Source organism: Pinus tabuliformis, chromosome 7, assembly GCF_031772625.1.
Source record: "Pinus tabuliformis cultivar Carrire ecotype Pingquan chromosome 7, CPIR1, whole genome shotgun sequence".
In the NCBI taxonomy this organism is placed as follows: Eukaryota; Viridiplantae; Streptophyta; class Pinopsida; order Pinales; family Pinaceae; genus Pinus; species Pinus tabuliformis.
The window spans coordinates 663,039,423-663,064,408 of NC_142293.1; the positions used below are offsets into that span (position 1 = coordinate 663,039,423).

General features: G+C 39.6%; 1 protein-coding gene across 1 annotated transcript in view; it reads left to right on the forward strand.

The window, feature by feature from the left end:
• Window positions 1–24,986, forward strand: part of LOC149249190 (syntaxin-81-like) — a 281,552-nt gene that overhangs the window by 153,320 nt on the left and 103,246 nt on the right. Inside the window, exons 6-7 of the mRNA XM_089458646.1 lie at window positions 22,646–22,894; window positions 23,016–23,147. Coding sequence (XP_089314772.1) covers window positions 22,646–22,894; window positions 23,016–23,147 — 381 coding nt within the window. The remainder of the gene's footprint in view (window positions 1–22,645; window positions 22,895–23,015; window positions 23,148–24,986) is intronic.

The following is a 24,986-nucleotide window of genomic DNA, read 5'->3' on the forward strand; positions in this document are numbered from 1 at the left end:
ATTTGACCAGGTTCTGAAGTTTTTACCATGCAAAATGGTTGATTGATGAAGTTGACATTCACAAATACTTTCTTGAGCCTCCATAATAAGAAATAGTGCCAAAATCCTGTTTCTCTATCAAAGCTTAATGCCTTTGATAGTATCTCAGCAAATCCCCTGCAACCAAAACGCAACAACTTTCCTTTGTTGTTCAAAGCATCTGAGGAGGACGAGAAACCTGCTTGATGGCTTTTTTGAGAGCCAATGCATGTATTTTTAATCCTTCATGCGGTCAAGAACTCCCTTTACTTGCAATGATGACATTCAATTTGAAAATGTTCAAGCGCAACGCAAAGGAGAAGTGCAACAACAACTTGTGATGATAATGATATGATGAAATATTTGATTTGACCTTTCAAATGATTGAAAAGACCCCACTTAACTCGACTTGATGATGAAAAACCCAAACCCACTATCATCTTCACTCATGACTTGGATGACACATTACCCTAAAGTTACTAAACCTAGATCTTTTAGAACATTGACAACTCAAACTTTAATATATCCTATTGAGCTGATCTCTATGAGATTTAAAATCTGAAAATACTCCATGATCTAAATCTCTTTCATGTTGAGGAAAACTCCTTTTATGTTGTCTCCAAACTAGAGCAAGGGTGACCCCAATAATTTAACTATGCCAACTATTTTTAAATTTCATAATAACTTATAAGCATCATTAACAACTTGATTTGACTAAGTTTTAATATTGTCTTGAAGTGGATCCATTGCTCAGTGCTATCTCTTCATTAACCTTTAGCTCAAGTAACTCATCTTGGATTGTAGGTAGGATGATATATTGATCTTTGCAAATTTAAAAAAAAAATGTAGTTCTCCATGTTATAATAACAAAGTCTGTAAACCACTTTTTACCCTTGACTTTGAGAAGTAAGGGAAAACTCTGCCCCCAGACCAGCTCTAATTTCAAGCAAATGAACTTTCAACTTCTTCCTCGCAATTGTCCTATCATTTTGGACTAGTGTTGGACCTTCTAGTTTTTCCATGACCTTAAATATTTTAAAGAAAATCTGAGATCTCCTATGTTCAAGGAGATCACAAGCCACACCAATTGTTGCAAAGTCTCAATTGTACTATGTTGAGAATTATAGCTCAGATAGGAATGCCCACACATGTTTAGTGTGGACATGTGAGAAGCGGTTCGAGATATTTCGAAAAGTAATTCTATTTTGTAATTTACTTTAGTCAAAAAAGTGAAAGTTTTATATTTAGCATTTGAGTTTAAAATTGTACTTAGACTAGGAGCAATCTCAAAAATAGATTCTTTACTAAAAATATAAATACAAGGCAATGTAGAGGTTTTTTCACACACTTGAGTAGTTGAGCAAGAGAGAGGGAGAGTAGGAAACTAAGAAAGAGACATTCATGAGTAGCACACACTCTTCTACAACAGTTTCATATAGTCATACTGGCAATACCATATGGATTTGTATAATTGTATAGAATTCGTATAAGAGACACATAGTCCATAAGTGTTGTATATCAAAGAATTGTTGTTGTTGGTTTTCTTCGTAGCTATACCTCTTAAACAACTTTGTAGAAACTCAAATTCAATGCATTTTTTGGTATCTGTGCATGATTTTTTTGGGGCAATGTGGAGTTTTTCTTGTTTTTTCATATGAATGAAAAGCTGATTTGAAGGAGTAATTACATATGTGTGTGAGAAAATAATTTTAATGTTTCTGCGATTTAATTTCTAGCTATTGTATGATTGATGCTATGGTCCAAAATTTAATTTCAGCATTAATTAAATTCAACAATCTACTTGTTTGATTGGGATCATAAGAATGTTAGTCACCTTGGGTTTGAAATTCTAACATGGTATTAGAGCTTGATCTCTGATTGAGATTCTCAGGGATTTGTAGTGGTAAATCTATTACATTGAGGAACGACCAATAGTGAGAGAATTTTGAAGCCTTGTTTTCATTTGGAATTTTATGCAATAAATCTCAGAGATGGTGGCAACAAGCCTTTGGTTTGAAGATAGATTGGATGGTGCCTCGAATTTCTTAGCATGGAAGGTGAGGGTTACTCTATTGCAAAAAAAGAATGATCTATGGGATATTGTCAAGGATGTTGTGACTGTTTCCTTCAGCCTTAGATGCTAGGAGTATCCATCACTCTTAAAACCCCCCCTGGGATTATGCAGCCAAACACCTCGTTGAATTCAAAGGAATCCGATACTAGGCTACTTGGAATGGGAGCGAAAGTGGGGAGCGACAATTTTTAGAAGATTCCGGGCTGGGAGCGATTTTGGGAGTGATTTTTATATAATATATATTTTTATATTTTTTTGATGCATATATGCCAACAAAAGCATGTAAGAATAATGAATTAGTTATAAAAAGCATAAGAACATGGATTAAGCCATATAACATCAATCATCTAGTAGTTATAATCTTTGTCAACCACAGGTCCAAAAAATACATCTTGATTCTCATCAATCTTAAAGTTTCAAAATTCAATATATAACATTTGTCATCACTAAAGTTGTACTCGTAACCATTACCAAACTATAACAAATAATATGAAACATGAAATGAAATGCTTCAACTTTTACGAAGCATCCTATTCATAATTCATTACCAATGAGTTATGAGTTTTATAAGTACTAGAAACTAGAAAAGACAAGTAAATCTATTATCTACTAAATTTCTTCTTGCCATGAGAAATTTCTAATTTATTTTCTTGTGGTCTATGAGCAATGGGAGTCTCCTCCACATAGTCAAGCAGCAACATACAGAACTAGAAGGCACATGACCTCCACGTGAGGTTGTAGATGGAGATGGCGACAAAGATGGTGCAACTTGAGCACCACTACTAGATGATGGGGGTGTCATGGATATTGATGTTGTTGCTATTGCTTCATCCTCATTGTTCAAAATTTTTGCTTCCAATTGTTCTAAATGTAAGGTTCCATCCTCCAAATTGTCCTCCTCTGGGTGTTGTCCCAAGTGATATATGTTTTATCAAATCGAGCCCACTCATTGTAATGTGTCAACAACCTCAAGTTATAATGTACATAAACCAAGCTTTCTTCCTGGTTTTCATTGAGGCAATTTCTTTTGACATTGTGGTTGAAGCTATAGATGCTCCAACACCTCTCTGCAGAAGAAGTAGCAACCACCTGTGAAAGCACTTTAACTATCAATTTTTCCAAAGGTCCCCTAGAGCCATACATGTCCCACCATTCAACATGATCCATTCCATCTCTATCATCAATTACATGCAAAGAACCAAACAATCTAGTTTGACCGAAGTATTTGCTTAATTCTCCACGCAATCTAGCACGCTCCTCCCTGACAGGGACTAGCTTGTCTAATGCTAACATATACTCATTTTGTACCTCTGGATCTGTATGGGGTTTTCTACTAACTCGGCCACTAGGTGCAAGTTTTGCCAAACAAGATGGAGAGTAGTATTTTGGCGTAAGGACATACGCCAAGGTATGGAGTAGAACATTAAGATTATGCCACCTTTTGACCACATGTTTGTGAATATGATCATAAAAGATGGGGTCTTCGACTGAACAATACCTTTGATTTGCCCTAGCATGTTATCCATCTTCTCATACACCTCCCCAATTACTGATGCCTTTGTATTTGCAAAATGAATCATGTTATAAATGGGCTTGGTGAACTACAAAACATTCTTCGCACTTGCCAAAAACTGACCATCAAGAACGGTGTCTTCCACCTCTTGAAAATATTCCCTGTCAGATGCGGTTGCAACCCTGACCTTTAATATCTGCCATGATTCACTTGATACCATGCTAGCCAATGCCTCTCTTACCTTGAAAAGGTGCTTGAACGTGAGGTAATAGCTAATAAATCTAGTATTTACAATATTCAATAGCTCCAACCTTGAGTACTACGAAAAATGCCATGGGTGTTGCTATGATTGGTAATAAATCTTATTATTTTCTTGGCTTTATTGTACAATGAATCAATCCACTTGTATTGAGGTTCCTTTATCTTAATAATGTCATGCAACAAAAGGTCCATTGTGTTGTTGGGCTATCTATCCTCATAGATTGCTCCCACTACTTTACAGTTAGAAGCATTATCAGTGATGACTTGGATGACATTGTATGGCTGAATGGTTTTAATTGTTTGAATTAATGGTTCTGCAATGTTGATGTTGTTGAAGAATCTAGGGCAAATGAAGTTGATGAGATTCTTCTTATCATGATAACTATTTGTGAGGTTCTTTAACTTTTCTTATTAGTGCAATCTACTCTTATTATTAGAGTGTGTCTTCTTAGTTCATCAAATAGTTACCAAAAACAAAGAGACAAGAACACACGATGTTGGCTTTCTGCCAGGGCTAAAAGCTCTCACTCTTTGAGAGGAAAACCCACACAAAATTCTTCTTATAGAGATTCCAATTAACGAATACACCATGACCCTTGACCTATCAAGCCACTCCAAGAACAAGGCACCAATCCTCTTCTTTGTCACTTCTGAGATCATCTTCATTACTGCTGCTATACAGAGATCAACTTTATGCATCACAGAGGTCATTACAGTTGCATCATTGTTGTACCTTCATCCACACTTCTTTATTGAGATCATTACTGCACCTTGAGATCACTACGGTTGCCTTTTTTGAGATCATTGTCATAATAACGAGATCTATATCGAGATATGTATATATGGGCGCTGCACTGAGATAGTGATCTTGTAGTTATGCATTCCTCATGACTGTGTTTATATGATTATGTTAAGACAAAGAGTATTCCTGTAGGCTCATCGAGATCCTTATCCTTATCATTATATTGAGAGTGTATCTTCAGAACAAATGTGCCGAGACTATGTACACTACTGTGGGATCATTGTGATCCTTCTTCATCACAATTAGACCAAGAGAATATTACCAAGAGATCACTGAGACAGCGACTGTGTTTTTGTCATGACTCTGTTCAGTATTTCGGGACTATGATCATGAGGAGGCCGAGACACAGATGTTGAAATTTGGTACCGGAGGACAGGTGGTTCCCTTAGGCTTTGATCTTTGGCCTAGGGAAAAGTGTCCAAAAGAATTTAATTTTTCTCCTAAAGTGACTTTATAATTTTATAAAGTTAAATCTAATTTCAAAGTGACTTTAAGTGATAAAGTTATTAAGTCTAATTTTAAAGTGACTTTTATAAAGTCAATGAAAAATTAGAAAGGAAAAGTGACTTTGGAAATAAATGACTAAGTGGGTCTTTATTAAAGTGAGGTGAATTAAAAAATAGAAAGTGAGATTTAAATGAGCATTTAATCTCAACCATTGATCTAAATCTATTCTAGCCATTGGATTTAGAGATCACCCAAAAGTCACTTGGATCACCCAAAAGTCACTTGGAGTTATATTAAAGGAGGAAAAGGAGGAAAAGGTCATTCATTCTTTCATGAGCAGATTGGGAGAAGGAGAGCAAGAGAGCAAGAGAGATTTCTGAGCAGGAAGGAGAAGGAGACAGCAGCTTGGCACACATTCCAAGGCAGCAGTTGAGCAGATTTGTACAGCTAATTCAGCACATAGTGAAAGGCAGATTTTTGCACAAACATCGAGGAGCAGTTTGCTGATTTTTCTGCACACAAAACGGAGGTCGTACAGCATTTATTGCTGTCCTGTTTGCTGTAATTTCCAGATTGCTGTGAGGCACGGGAAAGGAGATAAGTTGTAAATTTGCTTGCTGATTTTTTGCTGAATAATTCTCACTGTAAAAAGGCAATTTTCAAAAATAAAGAAGAGCTCTCAAACTGGTTTTCCCCAAGAGTTGTAGGGGGTTTTTCCAGGGTCAAGTTGACCAAAAATATCAGTGTTTTAATGTGTTTTAATGGCTGTTTTTAATTGCTGATTTTTAATTCTGCAATTTCCAGCATTCTGAAAAATTTCCAGAATTTGTGTTTTCAGCAATATTTATTTTTTTCAGTCTGTTAAATGTATGGTTATGGGAATGGGCATTTAACTACATGGGAGAAATAAGGAGAAACTGAAAACCGGGGTGGGAAAACAGAAATTTTTACATGGTATCAGAGCTTGAGTGCTGAAGGGCAGTTTGGGACAGCAAAAGGAAAAATTACAGTTGCTGATTTTTCACTCAGAAAATTCCAGCAAGCTGATTTTTTCATAAACATCAGTTTTATCTTTACTACAGCAGTGCTATTTTTCAGTTTTAGGACAGCAGGATGTCATTGGGATTGAGGGTGGAGGATAGGCTGGATGGGCATATAAATTACAGCGTTTGGAAGGAGAGAATGCAGAGTATCTTTGAGGAGGCAAAAGTCTGGGATATCATGGTGCATACCGCACAGAACCCTGTTGTTGTGCCCACTGATGTTACTCAGTTGGCTGAGTATAAAAAGAAGAACAATAAGGGTAAGAGGCTGATTCTAGACGGAATCAAAGACCATTGCATTCCTCATGTGAGAGGAAAGAGCAATGCCCATGAGATGTGGACAGCATTGTCCAATCTCTACCAGAGTACCAATGAGAACCGGAAGATGGTCCTGAAGGAGAAGCTGAAGAACATTAAGATGGGGAATGATAGTGCAGCTGGATATCTCACAAAGATTACCAATGTGAGAGATGAGTTGGCAGCGATTGGAGAGGCCATTCCATCCACTGAGTTGGTGCGTATTGCAGTGAATGGCCTCCCCCGTTCATGGTTGAACTTTGCTGATGGGGTTTGTGCACGTGAGACCCTTCCCACATGGGAGAGGTTTTGGGATGATTGCATTCAGACAGAGATCAGGAAAGGACAGCTTGGGGCAGCCAAGCCAGTTGAGCAGGATGAGGACGTAGCACTGGTGGCAGGAGGCAAGAAAGGCAAAGGGAAGAAGCAGGCTTCCACAAGCAGTGGTGGGGGCAAAGGCAAAGGTAAAGGTAAACAGGGTAACTCACAGAAGGACTATTCCAAGGTGAAGTGTTGGAATTGTCAAAAGATGGGACACTATGCAGTTGTGTGTCCGGAGAAGAAGAAGAAGAAGGGGAAGAACCAGGACGTGGCAGCTTCAGCAGAGATTGAGGACTTTGCTGGTCGTTTTGACCGAGAGTTTGCGTTCACTACGTGTGAGTCCTCTAGTACAGGATCACCTGCCACACAGGTTCAGAGGGAGCATGCTTTTCCCTCGATTAGCGGAGCATCTTCAGGTATCTGGTATGTGGACAGTGGGGCTTCACGTCACATGACAGGAGTCCGGGAGTACTTCTCAGAGCTTTCAGAGAGTGGCACTGATATTGAGGTAGTACTTGGTGATGACAGAGTTGTTAGAGCAGTCGGGGTGGGGACAGTGACATTTCAGAGGGAGTCCAAACCTCCCTTGAAGGTGTCAGAGGTTCTTTATGTGCCAGGGATGAGGAAGAACCTCATATCCGTCTCAGCTTTGGAGGACAGAGGATATGAGGTACTGTTCAGGGGAGGACAGGTGTTGATGTATCCCAGGGACGCTCCAGCTGATTCAGCTAGAGTGATAGGTGTACGCCATGCAAAGGTGTACAAGTTTGCATTCCAGCCCCTTTTGGCATTGAGCAGTAGTACCGACAGCAGAGCTAGCAGTTCTGAGCTGTGTGAGATTTGGCACCGCAGGATGGGACACATGTATCATGGAGCCTTGAGGACATTGCGGGAGATCACTACAGGTGTGCCAGATTTCAGTACTGATCACTTTGATACTTGCAGAGGTTGTGTGATGGGCAAGTTTGCCAAATCCCCTTTTCCCAGCAGTGACAGCAGAGCGACGGGGATACTTGATTTGATTCATTCCGATGTGAGCGGTCGGATGTCTCATGTTTCCTTGAGTGGATATGAGTACTATGTGTTATTCATTGATGATCACTCCAGGAGGACCTGGATTTATTTTTTGAAGACCAAGAGTGAGGTCTTCAAGCGGTTTCAGGAGTTCAGAGCTCTTGTGGAGACTCAGACAGGTCGAAAGATCAAGTCCTTGAGGTCGGACAATGGAGGAGAGTACACCCTTGGAGAGTTTGTTGACTATTGTGCGGAGGCAGGCATTAGGAGGGAGTTTACTGTTCCTTACAACCCCCAGCAGAACGGAGTTGCAGAGAGGAAGAACAGATCCATCATAGGGGCTGCCAAAGCCATGATACATGATCAGGGGTTGCCATTGTTCTTGTGGGCAGAGGCCTGCAACACAGCTGTTTACTTGCAGAACAGGAGTCCGCATCGTGCCTTGGGGCACATGACTCCTGAGGAGGCTTTCTCTGGGAAGAAACCTGATCTTGGTCATCTTCATATCTTTGGATGCATTACATACTCCTATATACCCAAGGAGGAGAGGACCAAACTAGAGCCCACCGCAGAGAAGGGTATCTTTGTGGGCTACAGTGAGACCTCAAAGGCCTTTCGGATTTACATTCCTGCACAGAGGAGAGTTGTTGTCAAACGGGATGTGAAGTTCGAGGAGGACAGGGCCTTTAGGAGGTCACGGGAGTTAGAGTATCTGGATCAGCCAGACCCTCAGCAGCAGTTGAGTCAGTCGCAGGGATCCAGTGGGCAGGGATCAGGAGGATCCGGAGGTACATCTATGAGGATGTCAGGTCCGTCAGTGAGCAGTGGCTCATCGAGCCAGAGGGGTGGTGCTCCGGGCAGCATGCAGAGCAGTTCACAGAGCAGTTCACAGAGCAGTTCACTAGGGAGTCCACTGATGGACAGTTCACACGGTACCTCAGCTTCTACAGGTTCAGGTGCAGGCAGGAGGACAGTAGACAGACAGTCAGGAGTTCAGGCTACTGATGATGATGAGGAGGAGGAGTTTCATTCTCCGGTGGAAGAAGTGCGCTCAGGGAAGAGGAAGCCCAAGTGGCTTCAGGACACCTTGAGAGATGCCACATCTGTTGCTGAGCCGAAGAGGCCGGTCAGAGAGAGTAGACCACCTGAGAGGTTTTGTAGTTATATGGCGATGGTTACCAGCGTCCTTGACTCTGAGCCTTCTAGCTATGAGGAGGCAGCTAGCCAGCAGGTCTGGAGAGAGGCCATGCAGGAGGAGTATTCTTCTATCATGAAGAATGATGTTTGGGAGGTGGTGCCGAGGCCTGAGGGCAAATCCGTGGTTACTTCCAGATGGCTTTACAAGGTAAAGCATGCTGCAGATGGCAGCATTGAGAAATTCAAAGCGAGGTTTGTGGCTAGAGGGTTCTCCCAGGTAGAGAGAGTTGATTATGAGGAGACCTTCGCTCCCGTGGCTCGATATACTTCGATCCGCTCCATTATATCGATAGCAGCAGAGATGGGTTGGAAGATCCACCAGATGGATGTGAAGACCGCATTTCTCAATGGCTTCATACAGGAGGAGGTGTACATTGAGCAGCCACAGGGCTTTGAGGTGCATGGGAAGGAGTCCCATGTGTGCAGATTGAAGAAGGCCCTTTATGGCCTGAAGCAAGCTCCCAGAGCTTGGTACTCCAGGATAGATGCATACTTGCAGGGGATGGGTTTCACAAAGAGTGAGGCAGATCCGAACCTTTACTTTATTGTGATTGGTGAGGAGCCTCTCATTCTAGTGCTGTATGTGGATGACTTGATCATTACAGGTGCAGAGAGACTCATAGAGCACTGCAAGAGAGATCTTGCGGCGGAGTTTGAGATGAAGGACATCGGCTTGATGCATTACTTTTTGGGTTTGGAGGTGTGGCAGGAGGAGGGGCATTTCTTCCTGGGGCAGGGGAAGTATATTGTGGACATCCTTAGCAGATTCCACATGGAGGATTGTAGACCCATGTCGACACCGATGATCACCAACTGGAAGAAGCTTCATGCTTCGGATTCCGAGTTGGTGGATCCCACATTATACAGGCAGCTGATTGGTTCCTTGATGTATTTGGTCAACACTAGACCAGATATCTGTTTTGCAGTCAACACGATGAGTCAGTTTATGTGTGAGCCTAGGAAGGTTCACTGGGTGGCTGCAAAACACATTTTGCAGTACTTGCAGGGGACAGTGGATTATGGTCTGGACTACAGGCAGGGAGATGGAGTGAGATTGGCAGGATACACTGATTCTGATTGGGCAGGTTGTGCTTCTGATAGGAAGAGCACTTCAGGGTGTTGTTTTGGGTTGGGTTCAGCAGTAGTGTCATGGTTCAGCCGGAAGCAGCAGTCAGTAGCACTGAGTTCAGCGGAAGCAGAGTATATGGCAGCCAGTCTAGCTAGTTGTGAGGCTATCTGGCTTCGCAAGATGTTGTTTGGCTTATTTGGTCAATCGTTGAGACCTTCAATGATTTACTGTGATAATCATAGTTGCATTAAACTCACGGAGAATCCAGTATTTCATGACAGGTCAAAGCATATCAGGATCAGATATCATTTCATCAGAGACTATGTTCAGAAGGGAGCTGTGAAGCTTGAGTATATTTCCACTGATGAGCAGGTTGCAGATATCCTTACCAAAGCCTTACCACGGGGCAAGCATGTCTACTTCAGAGACAAGATGGGTGTGGTGAGGAACACCTTCCTCGGTAAGAGGGAGTGTTGAAATTTGGTACCGGAGGACAGGTGGTTCCCTTAGGCTTTGATCTTTGGCCTAGGGAAAAGTGTCCAAAAGAATTTAATTTTTCTCCTAAAGTGACTTTATAATTTTATAAAGTTAAATCTAATTTAAAAGTGACTTTAAGTGATAAAGTTATTAAGTCTAATTTTAAAGTGACTTTTATAAAGTCAATGAAAAATTAGAAAGGAAAAGTGACTTTGGAAATAAATGACTAAGTGGGTCTTTATTAAAGTGGGGTGAATTAAAAAATAGAAAGTGAGATTTAAATGAGCATTTAATCTCAACCATTGATCTAAATCTATTCCAGCCATTGGATTTAGAGATCACCCAAAAGTCACTTGGATCACCCAAAAGTCACTTGGAGTTATATTAAAGGAGGAAAAGGTCATTCATTCTTTCATGAGCAGATTGGGAGAAGGAGAGCAAGAGAGATTTCTGAGCAGGAAGGAGAAGGAGACAGCAGCTTGGCACACATTCCAAGGCAGCAGTTGAGCAGATTTGTACAGCTGATTCAGCACATAGTGAAAGGCAGATTTTTGCACAAACATCGAGGAGCAGTTTGCTGATTTTTCTGCACACAAAACGGAGGTCGTACAGCATTTATTGCTGTCCTGTTTGCTGTAATTTCCAGATTGCTGTGAGGCACGGGAAAGGAGATAAGTTGTAAATTTGCTTGCTGATTTTTTGCTGAATAATTCTCACTGTAAAAAGGCAATTTTCAGAAATAAAGAAGAGCTCTCAAACTGGTTTTCCCCAAGAGTTGTAGGGGGTTTTTCCAGGGTCAAGTTGACCAAAAATATCAGTGTTTTAATGTGTTTTAATGGCTGTTTTTAATTGCTGATTTTTAATTCTGCAATTTCCAGCATTTGAAAAATTTCCAGAATTTGTGTTTTCAGCAATATTTATTTTTTTCAGTCTGTTAAATGTATGGTTATGGGAATGGGCATTTAACTACATGGGAGAAATAAGGAGAAACTGAAAACCAGGGTGCCGAGACTATGTACACTACTGTGGGATCATTGTGATCCTTCTTCATCACAATTAGACCAAGAGAATATTACCAAGAGATCACTGAGACAGCGACTGTGTTTTTGTCATGACTCTGTTCAGTATTTCGGGACTATGATCATGAGGAGGCCGAGACACAGAGATACAGACCACTGTAATTTCTTGCACCGAGACTGTAATCATCGCTGAGACTGTACCTTATTGTACCTCCGAAGTTACAGAGGAATCCGAAATTCTATCTGTACTTTTGCGAAGTTCAGTGGCGTATTTATAGTGGTTATGCCTCCATAAATAAGCCGACATGAGTGTGAATTGTTGTGTCACTTCATTTGAGCCGACATGACTATTCTTTATATCGTTTTGCTGGCCGACTTGACTGTTCTCTTCATCATTTAGCTTGTTGCCTTCTTCAAGAGGATTGTGCTTGTCTTGGAGGGTTGATCTAGACTCTAGGTTGACTCATATACATTACATAAATGCTCAAGAAGAGCTCTTTACCATTTTCTTTGACTCTTTGACTTTCCTATAGCACTTCAACATGTGCTAGACTTATGTAATGCAAGAAACTTATTTTATAATTTACAGAAATAATATTTATTTTCTGTTAAAGTACAAAGATCAAAATTATATTTATGAAGGCTGAACCTAGTTACACTTTCTTCAACAGATGTCGGTCTTGAACTTATCTGAGTAGTCATGAGATGAAAGGAAGACTGCACTAGTAGCAGACGCCAAGAACACTTAACAATTGCTTGCCTTTTACATTTGTCCAACCATCAGATACAATGGATACCCATATTCCTTCCAAGAATTTGTGAATTCACCCAAAGCATTTTTTATTTTGGTTTTTTCCCAATCAAATCCCAAGGTTCTAGCTTTGTCATTCCCAGGGATCTTGTATCCTTTAGTGGCGTCATTGACCGCTGCAACCATTTCATGCCGATAAGGTGAACAAAGAACATTGAATGGTATGCCACATGCAAAGAGAAACCAGAAGATTTTTGCATCCACATCATGCCTACAACCTTGGTCAAGGAGTTTTGATATTGTTCTATGCCTTAAAGGGATTTCTATGACTATGGATGCAAATCCACCACCATGGGTGGATATTGATGGAGTTCTTGCAGTTATTCTATGTGTGCTAGTGGTGTCATGTTCACCCTTTGATCTTTTTTGTCGGTATTGTGCTTCCTCCTCTTCCCTTATGTTGTCGCACAGAATGTCTAGGCACCGCGACAACGGTTCAGATCGGGGGCTGTCACCTTGATCCCCAATCTCTCCGCTTAAGCTTTCTCACTACAGCAGGTTAAGGGGGGCAGACCCTATGGAAAAGTGGAATGAAGAAGAACTAGTTGGGAACCAACCAGTTTCGGGGACACAGTGAAGCGATCAAGTATTTGATTAAGATTTAGCAAGACTTATAGGATTTGATTAGATTTTAAATGATTGATACCAGTGCCTTATGGAGTCAACGATCTTGCTAGGGAAATTAAGACCAAGTAATCGATTAGCAACTATTGCTTAGATGAATGACTATTTTATATGAAATGCAGATCTTAAAACTAATGTGAGATGCAAGAATCTTGGTTAATTTTAGTTAAATGCCTATTTAAATGTGATCCTTTCAATCCTTTCTGTGTTGAGCCTGATTTCGTAGTAATCGGCAGAGAGAAGATCAGAAAAGCACACTAAGGTGTGATTAACGTTACCTCTCCTGAAATTCTAACATATTCGGTGCCTCCGGTGCTGCAGAGAACTGTGGCTTTGATGACTGCAAGGTCAACGTTTTAAGTACTATTAAAATAGGCTTCTCAAGAAAAGACGGATGGAGATCTGTCTGTCTATCGACCAAGCTTATGCTTGGAAGTAAATTTATCTATGCAAGGTTAACTTATATGCAAATGCACCGGAAGATGAGATGAAGTTAGACTTGAGAATGGGAAAACACTTATGCCGCAAAAGCCCTCAATTACCCAAATGAAATGCTCATCTTTTTTTAGATGAAGACTTAGAAAATAAACTATTGAAGATACTATAGTTAAAACACCAGCTTATTTCAAATCTTCTTGATACAATTTAGCTCAAAGATAACAAAAACAACTTTGCAATTTGATATCAATGTCAACAAATGCTCAAAAAAATACTCTCAGTTTATGAAACAAAGGATATGCATTTTATCACAATTCCATGACAGAGTACTTAATTTTTAGAAATTAATTTTTAGGACAGAAGTAAGAAAAACTGACAGCAGCAATATGACAATGAAAATAGTAAGCTATCAATGATATCTTTATGCCAAAAATTTACTGAAAATTTTCCAAACTTGCCCACATGAATTATCAAAAATTTTCAGCCTGTTGTGATGTGATTTTCAGAATTATATCAGATCTGATATACTTATTCCAGCCAGTCATTAAAACATGAAATAAGCCTAATGATGAATGCCCAACTCAAGAAATTGATTTCTTAATGTATTAGACAACTTAGGAACTGATTTTAAGCTAACCCACATGAAATTTTTCCACTGTTAGAAATGTATTTTCCACTGTTAGATGTGTTTTTCACCCAATGTTTTTAAAACCGGAACCGGTGACCGTACCGGTCCACCTAATGAACCGGTTTACCGACCGGAACCAGTCTAACCGAGACTGGTTTGGTCTAAACGAACCGGTTTTAAAAAATACATTAAATAATTAATTTTTAATGAAAAAAACTATTTTGAAGATGTAAAACCATGATTCCAAGCCAATAGAGACAAAATATGCAAAGTTTGCTCATTTATATACCATGTAAAGGTGAATATATCAAAATGGCACCGTGTACAATACATATCATCGACAAAATAGCAAAATACATAAGAAATGAGGCTCTAAATGGCCTATAAAGTCCAAAAACAATGCTGCAAGCTATGAGGCCATTGGCCTACTCAAGTCTACAGTGTACACATGATCAATCATCAAGTTCATCACCACTACTAGACACAGGTTCATCATCAGGAGCTACATAGACATCATCTGGTTCAGAGTCTGAGGATGCCTCAACCTGATCTGCAACCTCAGTATCAATGCCACCAATGACAATAGAAGCGGACCTAATGGAAGCACGAGTTTGTCGTCCTGCACGACTAGTGCCTTCCATTGGTTCTTTGCCTTTCCTTGATGCCGCTACTGATCCTGGTTCTGATGCCGCCACATAATCTGCCTCATCCCCCGCTAAAGCCATGTCGATATCAAAATCAGCCTCAAACACAGGATCTTCAGTCTCCTCCACCATTCTGATGTTGGATCAATATCGTCCAACACAATGGGATCTAGATCAAGTGATTTGCTCATCATTTGGTTCCTCCTCAGTCGAAGGTTGTATTGCACAAAAACAAGATCATTTAACCGTTTTTGTTCCAAACAGTTTCTCTTCTTCGTGTGTATGCGCTTAAAAACAGACCAATTGCGCTCACAACCTGAAGCACTACAAGTTTGACTGAGGACTCTAATTGCAAACCTTTGCAATTGAGGACACTGGCCACCAAATGACTCCCACCAATGTGCTGCAAAGAAAAAGACATTAATTAGTAACTTAGTTTATAATTTGAATTGTAAAGAACGTAAACAATTTTAACTTGAAAAGAAAAACAAAATGGAAATTGGAATTGCTTACCTGGTTGGTCCACATCTCTTGCCATCTTTGCCAAGTTTTTGCCAAAAGTACCACATGCCATATTGAAAATAGTAAGCTGTCTATGTATTTCCAACTGGTCTACATGGCTAGGGACCATGCGCTCCAAGCAATCAATCAATCCAGCTCTGACCTCCCCATCATGCTGATCTCCTAGCCGATTTTTATAGTGATACCTTGGGTTCAAAAAATACCCAGCTGCATGTATAGGACAATGGAGTTGATTGTTCCATCTGTTATCAATGATCTCCCATATACGGCCATATTTAGCTAACCTGTCCTTGTAAGCTGCCCGTATCTGCTCCTTTGCTTGATCCATAGCTTCATAAATGTAGCCCATGGCCGATCTTTCCCCATCCACCAACCTTAGCACCTTAACAAGGGGCTCGGTAATTTTCACAAGCTCTACAGACCTTTTCCGAAAATAAGTGTCTAACACTTTCTTTTTGGTGTCTTTTCCATCTGGTCTACAAGCCCACCGAGATTCAGACCATTCTTCAGAGGAAAACGTTTTCTGCAAGTTTTTATGTTGACCATTGAGACATTGCAACGTGAGGAAGTGAGTTGCAAATCTCGTAATTGCAGGCCTAACAAGCTCTTTGCCCCCAGTGTGTTTCCTCATTAGGTTCAATACCCATGAGTGGTTGTAAATGTATTTTGTAATGCACTTGGCATGCTCTACAGTGTTTTTTACCCACTCCACTTTGCCTATATCCTCAAGCATGAGGTCTATGCAATGTGCAGCACATGGAGTCCAAAATATGGTCTTATATTTGGCCTCAACCATCTTTCCAGCAAGAACATAGTTTGAGGCATTATCAGTGATGACCTGCACAACATGCTGCTCCCCAACTTCCTGAATAACGTTATCCAAAAGCTCAAGTAGAAGGATTGCATCCTTTACCTTATCAGATGCATCAACTGATTTCAAAAACATGGTTCCTTGAGGGCAAGAAGCAAGGAAATTAATGATAGTGCGGTTCTTTCCATCAGACCATCCATCTGACATAATGGAACAACCTGTTTTGAGCCATGAATCTTTAAAATCAACCAAATACTCATCAATGGAAGATATCTCTTTTTGCAAAAGAGCTCCCCTCAAGTCATGCATACTAGGGCCGTTGAAGCCCTTTCCTGCAGCTATAACAGAGTCCCACATAGCTTGGTATTAAGGTGAGCGAGCAGCATTAAATGGGATATCTGAATCATACCACCATCTAGCAATGTATTGGTGAGAAGTTTCTTTGCATTGTCTTTTCCAATGTTGATCCAAAGTGGGTTGAGAACTTGGTTGGGAGGAAGTGGGATTAGAAGAGGCAATGTTGGCAGAAGATGAGAAATAACTTTGGATGTTTGTTCTCTTTGTTCCTTTTGATGGTTGGCCAATAGAAGGATGAACATAGTGAAAGGGGTCATTGGTGGAAGGGATAGAAGTGGAGTCTTGAATCTCATAATCATCATACCCACTCTCTTTCATGGCTTCTAATAATTCCCTCTTCCTTGCAATGTCATCTTGGATGGCCTTCTCCCTAGCCTTATCCTCATAAAATTTTTCAAGCTTGGAAATGTATTCTGCCCTAATAGGACCTAACAGTGCATTTGGTGCATCACATGGCTTTACTTGGCCTCTTATCCCAGCCAAGTCTTGTTTCAACCCAAGAATACCCCCACCTCCAATAGATTTATGGCATAATTTGCATATCATTTTTCCATCAATTACATCACAATGAGCCCATGCACTGTCTTTTCCTTTTGGAGCCATGTTTGCTTGAAATAATAACAATTTGCAAAGAAATCTGCCATTTAAAAAAAAATTGCAGCTAAGCAACATGGAAAACCAAAGATAAATGTAGGAAAACAAATGCACATGCAAGGCTCAAGCTACAAAATTTGATAGATCATAGCGTAGAGCTAGAGAGTTTATAGCATACATGATAGATGAAGATCATATAAGTGAGAAGTTTATAACACATAAAAAAAAAAAATTCATGGACAGCAGACTCAAATGAGGAATTATCAAGTGCAAATCCTTACCTGGAAATGCAAACTAGCTCCCTTAGCCTCCTCTTGAAGATGGCAACTCCACTGACAGCTACACACTATCTCCAAAATAGCTCCAACTCCAACTCCAACTCCAAGATGACTACTTCAGCAAGAACTCCACACTCTCCAAGCTCACAAACACTCCAAATCAGTTGTGTGAGACAAATGAGAGTGAGAGGGGTCTCTTATAGCTTGGAGAGGGTGTTTTTGGAGGGAAAACACCTTTACCTCCCCCCCAAAACCCCTAAACCACAGTCAAAATCCGCCTTTTTGCATGGTTCGGTGGGCGTGCCAAAAACCGGCCGGTTCCGTCCTAAACCAGCCGGTTTTCACCGGTTAGGGCCAAAAAAAGGTGAAATGCCCTATCAAACCGGGTTTTTTGGCCAGTTTGGACTGGCAGCCTTGCTAACCGACCGGTTTGACCAGTAACCGGTTTTTGAAAACGGTTTTAAAAACACTGTTTTCACCACTATTAGAAAGGTATATGACCGCTGTAGCAAACAATGAGGAAAAACATGGTTTAGAGATCAAACCCTTAGGCCCTAGGCCTTGAAGATCACTTGCCCAAGTTGCCAAAAAAATTTCAATATCTGAAACACAATTTTTTACCAAATTTTCTGCAAAAACCCACCAATGATTAGATTCAGAAAATCAAATATTGAAATCATAAGTGGAGCAAGGGAATCTAGGGCCAACGAGAGTTAGCACTAGACCCAATAGAACTAGCATTGGGCTAGGAGAAGGCAGATCTGGGCTAGGAGCTCCAAAACTTGAAACCCTTGTTTTGAAAAAAATTATTTTGCTTCATATCTTCGGATTTATTGCAAAATCTTTAATGGTTGGCCTTGTAAAAAGATTTGGAATAAGATATTGCCCTTGAGGGCCTAGATCTATTTCAAAACCCCCAGATCTGAAGATTTACTTGGTTGATTTCTCAAATCTGTTCCTGCAAACAATCTTTGAGCCCAGATCCTGCCCTCCATGGTCTAGATCTAGCTCAGATCTAAATATTTACTTGGCTGATTTCTCATATCTATTCCTGCAAACAATATTTGAGCCCAAATCTTGCCCTCCAGGGTCTAGATCTAGCTCAGATCTGAAATTTTCTTGGCTGATTTCTCAGATCTATTGGTGCACAAGTGAAAAGAGAAAAACCCAATACCCAATATGTACAAAAATAGAGAAAATCCCAAAAACCTAAGTGTTAAAATTCAAAATTATGTTGCAAAATTTCAGATCTACACAAGTAAATAACATATCTATACAAATAATTTACAGATCTATCAGATGTGAGGAGTATGAGTCCAACTCCGCTCCCAGATCTAATAATCTAAGGCTCTTAATAGTCAGATCTATTAAAATTTCCACAAAATATTTAAAAGATTTTGAAATTTGAGAGAGGTACTAGCCCAAAAACACCCTACAGAAAAAAGATTATCGTTAGATAAATCTTGAGGCTTATATGAAGTTGGCTCTTCAGAAAATATGTGTTGAGAGTTGGCTGGTCCAACCGAGAATTATCCCCAAACGCTCAATGAGAACCTGAGAGATCTTCTGCAAACACTAGATCAACCATCAAATCAAGTAGAGAAATAGAACAATAATAAAATTATGAAGAAATAGAGATACCTGCTACTTCAATCAAAATTAAAAATGTTACCCTAGATCCAACAAACTGAATAAGATACCTGTATTCAGATTATTCTAAAAGAGCTATTGATTGATAGTTTTCACATAATATTAAGCAGAAATTAAAACAGTGTTATCATAAATTCATGAAGAGGAACACTACAACACGTTGAAACCCCAAAGACTTTTGCATTAATTCAAAAAAGTATACAAGAGAGCTTGAGAGATTAGTACACGATCCAGCGATCAGATGATCTTGACTGACAAAATGACCTCCTACTTAAAGATAAATCCTCCAACGGCTAGTTCGAGTGATCCACATCAAAGCAATCTCAACTATTGATAAGGATCAAAATTTCTTTTAATTTAATCCATCGAAATTATAAATTATTGAGGAAACTCGAAATTTTCAATTAAATGTATTTTGATTAATTCAAAAATTAAATTTTTGAATTAATTTCCTCAAAATTTTGACTTTGAATTAACCCCAGGGACCAAGGGCTTAAAATTTAGCAAAATAATTAATTTACCTTAGTCCTTGGACCTCTTAAAATTTAATTTTTTAAGGACCAACGAATTTTGCCTTTGGAAAATTTAAATTTACATAGGACCTAGAACTAATTAAATTTTTAGCTTAGGATTCTAATTAATTTTGGCCAGAAAATTTAATTAATTATCCTATGAGGGGATAAATTATTTTTCCAACCCTTAGGACACTTTACATCATGATTTTCACATTTTTTACATCACGAGGGGGAAAACCCATCTGAAAAGGACCTTCACAGACTACCTAGTTTTGCGACACAAATATAATCTAGCAGATCAAGCAATTTGTAATAAAATAACCTAACCAAATAGTTAGGATTATTCCCAAATCACTTTTACATAGACTCGATCTAGAACACTAGGACTGCCCCAAGATCCCAGTGACAAAATCCACTCCGGCTTTGGGGTATCGCTGAAGGAAAACTCTGTCGACCATGCGAGAATGGATCGGTGAAACAAAAAACCTCCCGGAATGTAGATCGTCACCAGAAAAATAGGTTTACCTAAGCAATTACATACACGACACGGATCTGCTGAGATTATTTACAATTTACACATGCAGAAAGGGTTTACAATATAACATGATGATCAGGCTGATAATGATAGTTGAACGGCACGGACACGTCGATTGGGCGCTATCCCTTTTGTGAAAAAAGGGGGTGTATTGCTATGGGTCGTTGACACGTAGTGGTCAACACCTTATATATTTGGCTCTTTGTTGTTTTCATACATTTGCACAGGGATTGATTCTAATTTGCTTATTTCCATCCCAAGCCATTTTCCAACATAAATGCTTTCCGGAATGGGTATATGAACCTGTGTAAGTAGATTTGCAATGGGGGCATACAAATTTAGTGGTTCCACCCCCTTTCCCTCCTCCAAGCCTTGTAACATATTTCCATAAGGGTGTTTGGTCTACCCTGGCTTTCTTTTCGTCATCTTCACTCCCATTATCCTTCTCCTCCTCTTCCTCTTGGTACTCCTCTTCTCGAAGGTATCCTCCACCACTACTCACTTCTTCATCATCTTCATCACTTCTTCTTCTTCTACTTCCCAACACCATCATCATAGAAAAAAATGGACCCAACAAGATAAGGCTAAGTCATATACCCATCATGTTTGTTGAAGCTTGAGATTATTGCGTGCAATAAAATGAGGGAGGAATGGGAAAGAGTAGGAGAAGAGAAGAAGAACTTCTAGATTCGAGATTCGTTCAACATATACAAAACACATGTTACATGGAAAAAAGAAAGAATGGGATTAGACCCTACCTCTTTGGCTCTCCAACAATCTCCCTTCAATCTCCCAAGCTTGCAAGCTCCAACAATCTCCCACAAGCTCCTCAAGGTCAAACCCTCTCAATCTCTCTCTCACAAATGAAAATGATGTTATGAGGGAGGAGAGGAGGCCTTTTATTCTTTTTGGCCCCTCCCATTTCTCTCCAAAAAAAAACCCCTTCTCTCCTTGGCCATGTGTGGACTTCTTGGGTAGGGAGCGAAAATTTTAAGAGGGAGTGATTGGGGAGTGATCTCTCTCGTTCACTCCTTGCCATTAAAAGTCTCTCCCAGAGCGATGGGGAGTGATCGCTGCTTGAAAACCAGGGAACAATTTTTTTTATTAGGAGCACACTCTCGAAATTCCCTCCTAAGCAGGAGTTAACTGGTAGCATGCTCTTGAAATTCACTCCTAAACTGGAGTGAATTGGGAGCACGCTCTCAAAATTCACTCCTAAACGGGAGTGAATTGGGAGCGCACTCCTAGTGTCTCTACCTTGACGCTTCTGATTGGAGTGCCCTTCATGAGCAGGTTTTGGGGGTGGGGTGGGCTCCCCTGCAACCCTGCTAGCAAGCCAGCGCCACTGTCACCCCCCTCATCATCAGCTATCAAACTCGGGCATTCTTGAAATCATCAACCTCCAGCGCTGGACTTATTCACTTAGCCTTCTACATCACATCTAGTTATATACATGTTTATGAGGCTGTCCTATTGTTCTATCCTTATTTACTTCATTTTATCCTAGATTTAGCTTTGGCATTTTCTAGGAGTTGTGTTTGCACTCGCACATTGTACTTGTATTGGATGTATCCTTTAGTCCCATTGACCTACTTTTGTGGTCATTCATTGGACATTAATAACATTATCTTATCTTCGGCTCCATCTTTTTTGGCTTTATTTGACTTTGGCTTTCATTATTCTTCAATTTGCTTGATCAAAGTTTCAAACATGAGAGGGGTTTATATCTTTTTATGAAATGGAATGTAAGTGAAGGGAAAAAATGGAAAATGTTAAGTATGGTTAGGATATGAAATATGCCAACCCAACTAGGTCTCCATGAGTATGATTTCTCCTAAGTTTTAACGACACCTATCTAAGGACAATTATGTCCCCCCATGGTAGATGAGACAAAATAATAAAAGTTTTATTGTTAAGACGAATTATTAGATCATGCCTAAAGTTCTTTATGTTCACAACTTAAATAAAAAACCATCATCAACATGTCTAATCAGAACACCCATGTAGCATATCAATCTGAAGTAAATATCATGCATTGAGTACTATCTGTGAGCACATATATCATTTGAGAAGCAAGGATTAGGAGCTGATATACCATGGTAAAATCTGTCTAAAAGAGCTCATGAATGATGTGATGCATAGATCAGCATGCAACTGATGGAAGAATCAGAAGAAAATGAGCCAGAGAGCTCACCTATGCAGCATCATCACACCTGAATGAGTGTGTCTCTAGAGGTTGTTACCCTGAAGGGCCAACAGGTTCAATTCTAAACCAAGTCCAAGTGGACTCTTGACCGAGTCCAAGTTTTAAAACATTGGAGCTAACAAACTGGGCTCAAACTTTGCTGCAGACAAACACAAAGTATTTTTACTTTTGGCTTCTTGTTATTTGATGTTTCAATGAAAAAATGTGTTTTTGCACTGTTTTCTTTCAACTTTCAATTTTCCCATCTCAGGTAATTGCTTGTGATAAAATATTCAACTTGTTCCATTTTGATTTCAATTGTGATATGTTTTAATATAGAGAGCACTGGATCTATTTTCCGTTAAAACTGTTTAATATGATTTTCTTTTGAATTATATTATGTTTGAATTGGCATGAATAATTTGTTCCTGATCTTGAGAACTAAGGCCTTACTACATGGTGTTTTCTATAACCTTTTCACCTGTAAATTTATTAATTCAGGTGTTAATCTTAAGTGAGCAACTACATTCCATCACTTCTTTCTTTGACCAATTGCGAGCTGAACGATTTCGAGAGGTGATAGATAGGACAATGCCTAGACGGATGCAACATCTTGAATCTAAACTTAACTCTTCAGAAACATCAATCAACAATGACCCTAAAGATACTGACGCCAGTCAGCAGAACCATCAGACTGAAACAAAGGGAATCCAACAACAGTTACTTGATGAAGAGACACAAACACTACAGGTACTTGGGTGCATATGCATGGATTTTATTGTTTCTCATTATGATCTCACGGCTATCCAGATTGTGAGAAATTTTGTGAGTCCATGATTTACAGTATACTTAATGCTCAATCCTCATGCAGATAGAATTGACCAATCTTATAGACACAGTGCAAGAAACAGAGAGAAAGATGTTAGAAATGTCTGCTTTGAATCACCTTTTCTCAACTCATGTCTTACATCAAGCTCAACAAATAGAACGCTTGTATGAACAGGTATGACCTTTGGGATTTGTATTGTTGCACTTAATACAAACATCTTGTTAGATAATTTGGAGCTATAAAATAGTTGCAGTCACCAAATTTCATTTTTTCACAATTTTTGTATAAATAAAATGCTTCTCAATACATTCTAATTTGCAAATTGAACTGTATATGGAGTTTGATTCAACTTTGGCCTAAAGTCATGAGGTAGAATTTGCATGGCATTTGTTTGGTAAGTAAAATAGTATTAATGCTTATTAAAAATAGTACAAGAGTTGCAGAGGTTGGACATTGCTTAGCCTACCCATGTGGAAGATTGGACATGGTCTGTCATATAAATTCATTTCCGCTTCGACCACTCTGATGATACAAGAAATCATTAGTCTTCAACAAAAAGGATAAAGAGATCTAATTGTAGTGTCCCTAGGAGATGGCCTTCAACTTTTTCATTTTTCAGGGTCTAGGACCCCAAAGAAATTAGGAACTCATGCAATATCTTTGAGGATTCCTTCCTTGATTTTCTACCTTTCTTCTTTTTTGGGGAGGTCCTAGTAAAATTACCTTCAGTACCTTTTCCCTCCAAAGTTGATTCCTCTTGATCTTGGAGTCTCTTTCTAGAGGCTTTGTCTAAAATTGTTTTTCCCTGTGTTGCAGGAAATGTGGGACACCCCCCTAGGTACCAGCCACGTTTCGGTATAGAAACCATGAAATGTCTTTCAGGTACCAGACCCTGCATTTTAGCATCTGTACCGCATGTGTGGGGTGGTACAACATGCTTGTGTGGTGTGTGTGGGTTGAATGCAAATTATTTAAAAAAAACAATTTATGAGTGGGGCAGCCTAAATTAATGGTAATGTTAGGAATATGCTATGTAATTAATGGTAATGTTAAATTCTTAAAATAATTTTTAACACCATTAATTGTTTCCGGATGTTTGAAAGTCGTTCCAACTTCATTGGGTTTCAAAGGGAGAAAGTAGAATTTTAGATCCCACTCAAAATCCAGTAGACATAACAGTTCTTAGGATTTTAGGTTTGGGGGATTGCAACATTTCCATTGGATTTTGTCATGTACGAGGGTATGGAACTAACATTTAATCAAAAGCACCAAGCCCTCTATGTACCTTGATGTTAGTGGCATTGATTGTTGAACTCCTCTATCATAACCCTAGTAAAAGTGTACCCATCACTCAAACAAATCTGGATTTGACACATTAAGCTTTTTCTATCTTATTTTAATGCTTACAGGGTGATATTGATAGTGAGGATCGCAATATAGGCAATGATTTTGATGATATGTAGGTATTTGTTGTGGCATGATTTTCTTGGGCCTTGGCACTTGCTCATTTATTCATGAATTTGTATCTCTATTCTAAACATAGTTTTACAAACAGGTCGGGTTGAATCGGAAATCGGCCAAACCGGTCGGTCAAATGCCTGAGCTTGCTAACCGGAGCAATAAATCTGATTCATTGGCCGTTTAGGACTGGTTAGGTACCAAACCAGTCGGTTTGGTACATAACCCGTCCTCACCGGCTGGGTCCTTAAAAAACCATCACCAAATCAGAAAATCTAGGGAAAAGTCTTTTAGATGAACTGACTGTGGAGTATCGCCTAGATGTAGTTTCTTCTTGTGGAGTCGTCATATGAGTTCTTATAATATATTTCGAATGATTGACTCATCAACAAAGTTGAAGCATACTCTTCTTGATCCCGTAAGTGGACTTTATTCCCAGCAATGACACCAGGATGTCAATCCTCAAGTGCTCACCCAAGGTGTCAATGTCCTAACTCACGAGGTAAAGACCTAAAGGCAACGTTGGAGAGGTCATCCACTGTCACCTCAATAACC